This window comes from Salvia hispanica, chromosome 6 (genome assembly GCF_023119035.1).
Source record: "Salvia hispanica cultivar TCC Black 2014 chromosome 6, UniMelb_Shisp_WGS_1.0, whole genome shotgun sequence".
NCBI lineage: Eukaryota > Viridiplantae > Streptophyta > Magnoliopsida > Lamiales > Lamiaceae > Salvia > Salvia hispanica.
Window position 1 is genome coordinate 31,740,639 of NC_062970.1, and position 11,706 is coordinate 31,752,344.

General features: G+C 37.4%; 1 protein-coding gene across 1 annotated transcript; it reads left to right on the forward strand.

Annotated features, from left to right (window-relative positions):
* The first annotated feature begins 488 nt into the window (after positions 1–488).
* LOC125196225 (tubulin alpha chain-like) lies at positions 489–2,689 on the forward strand. Its single transcript, XM_048094649.1, has 3 exons — positions 489–696; positions 1,203–1,808; positions 1,898–2,689. Exons 1-3 carry the CDS (start codon positions 604–606, stop codon positions 2,549–2,551), a joined length of 1,353 nt encoding a protein of 450 aa, XP_047950606.1. The 5' UTR covers positions 489–603; the 3' UTR covers positions 2,552–2,689.
* Positions 2,690–11,706: the final 9,017 nt, after the last annotated feature.

Here is an 11,706-nt window from a genome sequence, read left to right on the forward strand (position 1 = left end):
GGAGAATAAAGTAGAAAGAAAAAAAGTAGAGAGATGAAGAGAGAGTAAAATACTTTTTACCAAAAAATGAAATGACTCAGATACAATGAGACAATAAAAAAGAAATACGACTCAGCTACAGAACGGAGGAAGTACCTTTTTCCTCACTTTCTCTTACTTACTGATCAATTATACATTAAAATTTAAAACTCACACTGTTATTTACAATTTTTCGTTCTCTGTTTCTTCTTTTACTTCTTTTTTTTTTTTTTTTAATTTAACGTTGGGATTATAATTTTTCCAATCAATTAATCAATGACTAATTATATGCGTGTTGGGTATCCGTTGTTGATGGATGGCGTTACTTCGAAATTCAAATTTCAAAGACAAGCTCCGTCCATAGAAAGCGGAGCAGTTACGGACACCAACCGGCCATTAATTATTTTCTTTTAAAAAATACTAATCCACTACTCTCAGCTTATATATAACTCCCCTATGCGAAAACCTTAACTCCACTCCCAAAATTTTTCATCCAGAGTCGTCTTTGTATACGCCTCTGGTTTCTCTCCCACTTCTCTTTCCATTTTAATAGCTAGTTAGTTCTTCTTCCCAAAACCTTCCAAGATGAGAGAGTGCATTTCGATCCACATCGGTCAGGCCGGTATTCAGGTCGGAAACGCTTGCTGGGAGCTCTACTGCCTAGAGCATGGGATTCAGGTCCGTCTTTCTTCACAAGTTCATTAGATCTAATGTTTTTACTTTCGCTTACTTTCATATTAGATGATTTTGGTGCTGTTTGTCGAAAATGCTTATTAGATCTGGTTTTGTACTCGTATTTCTGATTGTTTTGTAAGATTTGGCTACATTTTGTAGCATAGTTCAATTGAAACTGCATCGTATCTTTCGTCATAATCTCATCAGATCTGTAGACTGTCCTTTCCATTTTTGGTATTTGAAGATGTTGTGTTATGTAGTAACCTTTTGTGTTTTTAAATCTCATTAGATCTAAGTGTATCTTCATACTTCTATTACTGGACATTACTGCAAAATTGAAGTGTGTCGAGGAATTCTTGCTACTTCTCTTTATTGTAATCAGATCCAAGTAAATTCTAAGTGAAATTTCGTATTGTGGCAATGTTTCGTAGATTGTGTAGTTATCTGTTGTTATCATCTCAGATCCGGTGTTTTCTCACAGATCTAACTTTTAATTACTTGTATTGCAGCCTGATGGGCAAATGCCTGGTGATACGACCGTTGGTGGTGGTGATGATGCCTTCAACACTTTTTTCAGTGAGACTGGCGCTGGGAAACATGTGCCTCGTGCTGTGTTTGTGGATCTTGAGCCATCTGTGATTGATGAGGTACGCACTGGCAGTTACCGTCAGCTGTTCCACCCAGAGCAACTTATCAGTGGCAAGGAAGATGCTGCCAACAACTTTGCCAGAGGCCATTACACCATCGGCAAAGAAATTGTTGATCTCTGCCTTGATAGGATCCGCAAGCTTGCGGATAACTGCACTGGACTGCAGGGGTTCTTGGTTTTCCATGCTGTCGGTGGTGGTACTGGATCTGGGCTCGGATCTCTTCTGCTTGAGAGGCTCTCTGTTGACTATGGTAAAAAGTCGAAGCTGGGTTTCACCATTTATCCTTCCCCTCAGGTTTCGACTGCTGTGGTTGAGCCCTACAACTCCGTGCTCTCCACTCATTCCCTTCTTGAGCACACTGATGTTGCTGTGCTTCTTGACAATGAAGCTATCTATGATATCTGCCGCAAATCACTTGATATTGATAGGCCCACCTACTGCAATCTGAACAGGCTTATTTCCCAGGTATAATATTTACTTCAGAGTTTGATATTTGAAAGCATAACATAACGGGTTAACTTATATATCTGATCAAACCCTTAACCAAATTGCAGGTGATTTCCTCCTTGACAGCATCTCTGAGGTTTGATGGAGCCTTGAATGTGGATGTGAATGAATTCCAAACCAACTTGGTTCCATATCCAAGGATCCACTTCATGCTCTCATCGTATGCCCCTGTGATCTCTGCTGAGAAAGCTTACCATGAGCAGCTCTCTGTTGCTGAAATCACCAACACTGCATTTGAGCCTTCATCCATGATGGTGAAGTGTGATCCTCGCCATGGGAAGTACATGGCCTGCTGCCTGATGTACAGAGGTGATGTCGTCCCCAAGGATGTGAATGCAGCTGTTGCCACTATCAAGACCAAGAGGACCATCCAGTTTGTCGACTGGTGCCCGACTGGTTTCAAGTGTGGTATCAACTACCAGCCACCAACTGTTGTCCCTGGTGGAGACCTGGCGAAGGTGCAGAGGGCTGTGTGCATGATTTCCAACTCAACTAGCGTTGCTGAGGTCTTCTCAAGGATTGATCATAAGTTTGACTTGATGTATGCCAAGCGTGCTTTTGTTCACTGGTATGTTGGTGAGGGTATGGAAGAAGGTGAGTTCTCTGAGGCTAGGGAGGATTTGGCTGCTCTCGAGAAGGATTATGAGGAAGTTGGGGCTGAGTCTGCCGAAGGAGATGATGATGAGAATGAGGAGTACTGAGATCTTGGTTGAACTATCCGTGCTTGCTTTTTAAGTGTGTTTTTGCAGTATCCTGTTTGGTTTGTGTGTTGATGTTTTTTCTGTTGTTTGTGTCGAACTATTTCTCCATGTTTGCTTACAAGTGTCAACTTTCTCGCATTCATCTGTGTGTGCTTAGTTTCAACATTATGGAATGTTACACTAAACCATCAATATTTTGATAGTAAATTTACCTAAAATTTAAATGAAGTAAAAGGTTGCAATAAATAAACCAGTTCAATCTAGTAGTTCTTAATTTTTGTCAGTATGCATGCCATATTTTTGTTATTTACTGTATAATTTTTAATTTATAGTAGTATTTCGAGCTCTGATGATTGTTATTATTAGTAGTAGTACTAATACTACTCCCTCCGTTTCCTTGATCCCTTCCTTAAGCGGCATGGGATTTTATGCAGTTATATTTTGTGTGGTAAGAAGAGAGAGTAAATTAAGAGAGAGGGAATAAAGTAGAGATATATGTGTTTTCATTTTAAGTAATGAGTCATCTTGATTGGAACAAACCAAAAAGAAAAGTGGGTCATCTTCAATGGGACGGAGGGAGTACTTAATAACATCTGGGCTCATAAGACTGCCATACTCTCAGAAATGGTTAGACTAAGAAAGCAGATTTGTGTTAACTTTTGTTGAAGAACTATACATTTTAGAATTTGCTAATGTATTAATGAGATTTTTAGAATTTGGGATATTGGTTCCAATAATCATGAATTTTGTTAAATTTGGTATTTTCCACGGACTTTAAAATTAATTTAAAATATCATAAATTTGACATTTTATTTGCTCAACCCAACCCAAATAAGAAATCTTTGACAAAAAACTTATCCTACCTGAGCAACCATGACATATTTATGATATTTTAGACTATTTTTTTTATGTTCGTTGCAAGTATGATAAAAAGCTTGTAGAAAATCACGTTGATTTAGTAAGACTAAGTATGATTAAAAAAAAAAAAAATCCGTGTAAGTTAGTCAGATATGGTGATTGACCTACCGTGGGAAATAACAAACAAAATGTAAAATTTGTGATATTTAAAACCAATTTTAAAATTCGTGGAAAATTCCAAAATTTTGTTAAAATTTATGATTTTAGATACCAATATCTCTTTGAATTTTTCATACTAATAAGAGGAGTGATCAAAGTCTTAAGTGTACAACTAGAGAATAAATCTCAGCCACACATCTTGGTGCTCCAATTTAATGTTATAGGTTAAAACAAAAATTCTTGCGCCGATTTCTTCCAAAAATTCTTGCGCCGATTTCTTCCAAATTCAAAATTTGTTCTTCATCGTGAATCGTCTTGATTTGTTCTTCATCGTAAATTGCGTGATTCCTAAATTATTCATCTTGTTTTATTTCAGATTTCCGATCGTCTTCATCGTGAATCGTCCAACGCAACTGACCATCAACGATTTGTTCCTCCAACGCGATATTTTTGTATTCATTAATCGCGATTCATTCCTCCATTGCGATTGACTAGCCACGATTCATTCCTCCAGCGCGATATTTTCTGATTTATTAATCACGATTCATTCCTCCATTGCGATTGATTAGCCACGATTCATTCTCCAGCGTGATTGATCAGCGACATCCTAATTCTTGATCATATGGATTCAATTCCGATACGATCATTGGAGGATTATTTCGATTATGATTACTCTTTGTCGGAAGAGCAAGGAGAAACTGATCTAGAGGTAATTATCAATTATTATAAGTTAAATTGACGAAGCTGAAGTCTCTGTGTTTGTTCTCAACATGATTAGAGTGTGTGATGTGAAAAGACGTTAGAGTGAGGTATTTAGTGGTTAACGTGATGTATATATGCTTTAAATTGAAGTGTACGTGTTTTGTGAATTGCTCAACATGATTAGTTCTAATATTACTCATATTATGTTGGAGTGGTGTATTTATTGCTCATAGTGAAGTAAATATTTCATATAGTGAAGTATATGTAACGAACAGTGAAGTATAACATGACCTTTTTATGCCATATTGATTTATCGCTTACAGTGATGTGAATATTTCATATAGTGAAGTATAACATGACTTTTTTATACAACATTGATTTATTGCTTACAGTGATGTGAATATTTCATATAGTGAAGTATATGTAACGAATAGTGAAGTATTGAACATATAGTGATGTATGTTGAGCATATAGTGAACTAATATATGCTTACACTGAAGTATATTCTGCATGCCTTGTAGTGCATATAGTGAACTAGGATATATGCTTACAATGAAAGATATTATAGTGAATCAGTGAAGTATATTGAGAACTTTGTGATGTATATTGTGCATATAGTGAACTAGGATATATGCTTACAATGAAGTATATTATCTTTATAGTGAATTGTATTATGCTTATAGTGATGTATATAATGCTTATAGTGAGTCATATTGTGAAGTATACCATAGAGTGAGGTAAACATGTCAAATAATGAAATTTATATAACATATAGTGAAGTAAAAATGAACACACACTTTATAGTGGTGACCTGCCTTATAGTGAAGTTTATATCACTTACAGTGAATTAAAGTTTCTGTATAGTGTACTTATATGATGATTTTAATATGTAGGTTTTGTATGATGTTTGATCTGTTTACGGACAAGAATAATCACGGTTTTTCCATGGCATTTGCTGTTGGACTTCTGCCTAAGGAAAATACTGACTTCTTTTCATGGTTATTGAACCAATTTGTGAAATACATGGGTGCAGCTCCCAAATTGATTGTAACAGACCAAGATTTGGGAATCAAAGTTGTTATTAAGAAGGTCCTTGACAATACGACCACTGGTTGTGTATGTGGCACATTGTAAATAATGTTTAGTTTAGTTTTTACTTGTTTTTAGTTTACTATAAGAGATTTGTTTCGTTGCAGATTTTTTTTTGTGCGCAGCTCAAGTTTGAATTTGTTCCTAATTTATTACATATATTTAGTTCATTTCGTATATGTATCTAGTTCACTTTCTAATGGTTTTAGTTCACTGCTAATGAGTTATGTTTCGTTGAAAACTTTTTTTTTCGTTCGGCATACTTATTTCGTTGTAGCTCATTTGTGAACTGTATATTGTTTAGAATCATAACAAGTATTTCATTTGTGAAAAAATAGCTATGAACTAAACAGATAAAATTTTTCTATAAAAACAAATGTTAGTTACAAACATAGTATTGAATGTAAATGAACCGAATAGGGTTTACAGTGAAATAAATGAAACATGCTAAAAATATCAAATTGGTATGATCTTCGCCTTCATTAACGCCAAGCTTCCAATCATCATCTTAGCCTCTGTTTTCGCTGCACTAGATCTTTCTCTTCGTCTTTCTTTAAGTATATCAACAGCTTTCAAAAAATTAACATGTTGTCCTATTATTTATAGAAACTAAAAAGGATTAATAATGAAATAAATATATAGTAAAAAACAATTCACTGTAACAATATATATACTTCACTATAAACACAATATACTTCACTGTAAGCATAATAAAGGCACCATCATGCATCATAATACTTCACTCTAACCGAATATTTCACTCTAAGCACATTTAATTCACTGAAATGATAAAACAGTGCACTATAAGCATATATCACAAACACTTCACTTTAAGTATGGAATACTTCACTCTAAGCAGATTTTCATTCACTGAAATGAAAAAACAGATCACTAATAACATGCATCACAAACACTTCACTCTAAGCATGAAATACTTCATTCTAAGCACATTTTACTTCACTGAAATGAAAAAAAACAGATCACTAATAACATGCATCACAAACACTTCACTCTAACCATGGTATTACTTCACTCTAAGCACATTTTACTTCACTGAAAATAAAAAATAGATCACTAATAACATGCATCACAAATACTTCACTCTAACCATGGTATTGCTTCACTCTAAGCACGTTTTACTTCACTAAAATGAAAAAATAGATCACTAATAGCATGGATCACAAACACTTCACTCTAACCTTGGAATACTTCACTCTAAGCATGTTTTTACTTCACTGAGATGAAAAAATAGAGCACTATAAGCATGGATCACAAACACTTCACTCTAAGCATGGAATACTTCACTTTAAGCACATTTTACTTCACTGAAATGAAAAAATAGTGTACCATAAGCATGGATCACAAACACTTCACTCTAAGCATGAAATACTTCACTCTAAGCAGATTTTACTTCGTTGAAATGAAAAAACAGGTCACTAATAACATGCATCACAAACTCTAATTAGGCTTATTGAAGGATGAAACATATATATATATATATATATATATATATATATATATATAGGGGTGCGTTAGGCTCCTTTGCACCCTAAGTGTCCTATTTCCTTCTTAATCTCAGCCCTTGGATCCTTGAATTGGATGGTTGTGATCAATGCATTATTAGTCTATAATGTTGCATTATTAGCCGTTGTGCATTATTAGAATGAAAATGTGCATTATTAGTCTATAATGTTGCATTATTAGCCGCTGTGCATTATTAGAATAAAAATGTGCATTATTAAATGACACGTTGCATTAATCTAACCGTCAGATGACAAAATCGTGGGGCTAGGAGGATTAAGAAGGAAAAATGACAAAAGATATATATATAGGGATGTATTCAAATCCTTTTCATATCTTTTGTCCTTTTTCCTTCTTAATCCTCCTAGTCCCACGATTTTGTCATCTGACGGTTAGATTAATGCCACGTGTCATTTAATAATGCACATTTTCATTCTAATAATGCACAGCGGCTAATAATGCAACATTATAGACTAATAATGCACATTTTCATTCTAATAATGCACAACGGCTAATAATGCAACATTATAGACTAATAATGCATTGATCACAACCATCCAATTCAAGGATCCAAGGGCTGAGATTAAGAAGGAAATAGGACACTTAGGGTGCAAAGGAGCCTAACGCACCCCTATATATATATATTATATATATATATATAGGGGTGCATTAGGGTTCATCCTTAATTAGAGTGCTAACGTACATCCAATCACGTTCTGCCACATGGCACGAAAAATGCAATATTTTATACACAAAAATGCAATATACATTTGTGAAGTTGTATATGCATTTCTACAGATTGTATATTAGTTATAGACAAATTGCGTTTTTTTTATTGAGTTTTGCATGTTAACATAAATTGTCTATAATGCAAAATAAACTATATATAAATGCAATCCATCTCTATATAAAATGCAAACAAAACAACATATATCTATAATGCAAAACTCAACAATAAAAAATAAAATATGCTAATAACAAAAATGCAATCTGCCGAAATTCATCTATAGCTTCTACAAATGTATATTGCATTTTCCTTTATATAATATTGCATTTTTCATGCCACATGGCAGCACATGGTTGGATGTACATTAGCACTTTAAAATTAGTTAGCATATTAGTATATCCCTCTCTCTCTCTATATATATATATATATCAGCAATCGAAGTTAATGGATTGTCGATTGTGAATTTTGTTAAAGAAGGAAGAAATCAATTACTCAAGAAATCAGCAATTCCCTAAATTAGAGATTGTGGCAATATTTTGCGTAGAGTGAAGATTGTGGCAATATTCTATGTAGAGTGATTGATTCACATTTATTCCTTACCATGTAAACGATGTACAAACTCCTATTTAAAAGGGAGCTATGACAGTAATGAACATATCAAAGCATACACTAAAAATCTTCTTTTCCAGCCATTTAACATGGCATCAGAGCAGGCGATTCTGAGAGCTCAGAATCAGAATCATCATCGCTCGTAAACCCTTTCTCGAACCCCTTAGCCAAACATGATCATGTCAGATAACGAAAAAGAAATCACCGGCGGCCATAACACATCCGAAGCGGATGAGTTTGCACGCCTCTTTTCAACTATTGCGCATAATCAACCAACAAACAATCAAATCATCAAAATCAAGCCAGAAAAAACCTCATACTGAACCGATTCTCAACCCTTGACGATAGGGTTCAAGCTCAACGGAGATAATTATCCGTTGTGGTCTATCGTTATGAACAACGCAATCAGCGGACGGGGGATGATAGTCACATCACTGGAGTCCCAACCCCACCGCCGAGGACAGATCCATCGTTTTCACAGTGGCAGGAAGCCGGCCACTGTGTGTTCACATGGCTGGTCCTGAACATCGAAACCAAGCTGGTTAGTCAGGTGGCTCAACAGCCCACCGTAAAGCACACATGGGAAAGCTGGTTAGTCAGGTGGCTCAACGGAGCAGGCGTACAACATACTGAAGCGGGAGGATGTTCGATCGGGAATCTTCCATGCTACAGACGGAAAATCCCCAGGAGAGGGGATCATAGTAGGGCTGTTCACGGCGAGAGACAAGGGGAGGCCGAACTACTCCAATGCTACGCGTGGCGGCGGCGGTGGCTGCAACGGAGGATGGAACCAGCGACGCTCCGACTAACGGAGAACGGAGGAAGATCGATCTACATTACTGTGCACGAACTGTGGAAAACGGAAGCACACAAGAGAGCAGTGCTTTGAATTGGTTGGGTATCCTGACTGGTGGGAGTCTAAGCATAAACCGACGTCTAACCGGCCACCCTGAAGCAAAGGCCACGCCGCCGCAGTCGTTGGAACGGATGGAGGAGCAGCGACAGTCGCCACCACCGAGGACAACCGTGAGTAGGCCGCATACGCTCGGGGCAACGAGCAGCCGGTCGGTGCACCGCCCAAGGGTGTCGGAGCAGCGCAGTTCACCGTCGGAGCCGTCAGTATAGAACCGGTGGAGATGAATGAAGCAGCGGCGGCGGGGGGTAAAAGGGGATTAGGTTTAGGGTGTGGCCCTTTTATACCCAATCCTCCAAATTCTGCTTATTCTCATTATTTACCCCATACTGAAAATATTAAAGAATTTGTCCCACGACTTTTTAAAAATTACAAGGGGACCCCAGAAACTTTAGAAAATTCAAACATTTCCCCATTTGAAAGTAAAAATCGCTTTCAAGTCCTAGAAAATTATGGAACAGCCTGTATCCTATCTCTGGAGTTTGAAAAAAATAATAGGTGGATTTTTTACTGTGGGGCAACTGATACCATGACGTATGATGATTCAGATATAATCAAACCGCACAAACCTCACTTGTCTCATATCCAAACTGCTAGTGGGGAATTTACGGTTGTCAAGGGGGCGGGGACTGTGAAAATTTCTCCAACATTAGAACTATCGAACTGTTTACATGTTCCCTCGCTTTCTCACAAGTTACTATCAATTAGTCATGTAACTCGAGAATTGAACTGTACATTGCTAATGCAGCCGAATTTCTGTTTGTTACAGGATATCAGGACCTGAGAGACTATTGGGTGTGGCACTGAAAACGACGGGTTGTACTATGTGGATGAGATAGCTCAAAAAGGGGTTGTCATGCTGACTCATCCATCTCCGGGTTATTTACAAATGTTATTTCCTAATATTATTCCAAAATCTAGCATGTACTGTGATACTTGTGTTTTTGCTAAAAGCCATCGAAATACTTATCATTTGAGTGATTCTCGTACTGAAACCTTATTTGCCTTAGTACACTCTGATGTGTGGGGGCCCGCACCCGTAACTGGGGGGCAAAGTCTTAAATACTTTCTCATTTTCGTTGATGACTGTTCACGTATGACGTGGATCTATTTTATGAAACATAAATCTGAAGTTTTTGACCACTTTGTCCACTTTTATAGCCTTGTCCAAACCCAATTCCAGAAACCGATCCGAATGCTTCGTTCAGACAATGGGGGAGAATTTTTTAATTCCAAAATGAAACAGTTTGTACTAGGAAAAGGAATGATACATCAATCAACTTGTGCCCACACCCTAGAACAAAATGGAGTAGCAGAAAGAAAAAACAAAATCTTACTCGAAATGACTCGTGCCATCCTCATTGAATCAAAAGTACCAAAAACTTTCTGGCCCGAAGCCCTCGCTACTTCCGCTTACATACTAAACCGATTACCCACTCATATCCTAAAATTCCAAACATCACTTGATGCCCTAGCCTTACATACCAATATACCACAACATCTATCTCTAGAACCCCGTGTCTTTGGTTGCTCTGTCTTTGTTCATATTCCCAAACATGAAAGAACAAAATTATCTCCTTGTTCTATTAAATGTGTCTTTCTCGGCTATGGGATAAACCAGAAGGGATATATGTGCTTTGATCCTGAAACTAATCGCATGTACACCACGATGAATTGTGATTTCCTTAAGTCTGAATATTTCTTTGCCCACCTTAGCAGTCAGGGGGAGAGTGAGAATGATATTAAGAGTAATGTTAGTGACCCACTAAGCTAGGTGTCAATGCCAAGTGCACCAGAAGCGGACCTACCAAAGAAAGCAATACGCAGTTCCGCTGAGCAAGTCTCTGATATAGTACAAACCGCCGCAGACGGTGACATATCTACGAGTACTTCTCCGCTTCTGATATCTGATGTAAGTCCCCCTTTCCCTGTGAATGTGTCTATAGACCCTAATGCTGAAGGTGAAAGTCAGGAAACAAGTGATGAATCATCGGACAAAACAAGTGATGAACAGTCAGATGATACACCTATAGTTGAGGTGGAAAGAATCGATCCAAACACTGGAAGGTATATATTACCTCCCCGAGCAAATAGGGGAGTTCCACCCAAGAAGTATACTCCAGAGAGAATCAACCGGAAAGCACGATACTCTGTTGCAAACCTGGTGAAAGGACATCTGTCAGAAATGGCACAAGCTTTTGAGGAAACACTCTATGATGAGGAAGAAATTCCATACTCGGCGAATGAGGCCATGAAACACAAGCATTGGAGGGAAGCTATGAAAAAGGAGATTGATGCTTTACTCAGAAATCAAACTTGGGAGAAGTGTACGCTACCTGAAGGAAAGAAACCAGTTGGGTGTAGATGGGTATTCACAATCAAAGGGAGACTTGATGGATCAATTGAGCGATATAAAGCTCGACTGGTGGCAAAATGATATACTCAGACATATGGGATGGACTATTCAGAGACATTCTCCCTAGTAGCCAAGATGGATACTGTTCGAGTACTTCTGTCGATTGCGGCAAACCGAGAATGGCCACTTGATGCACTATTTTTTAGCACTATAAATACCTG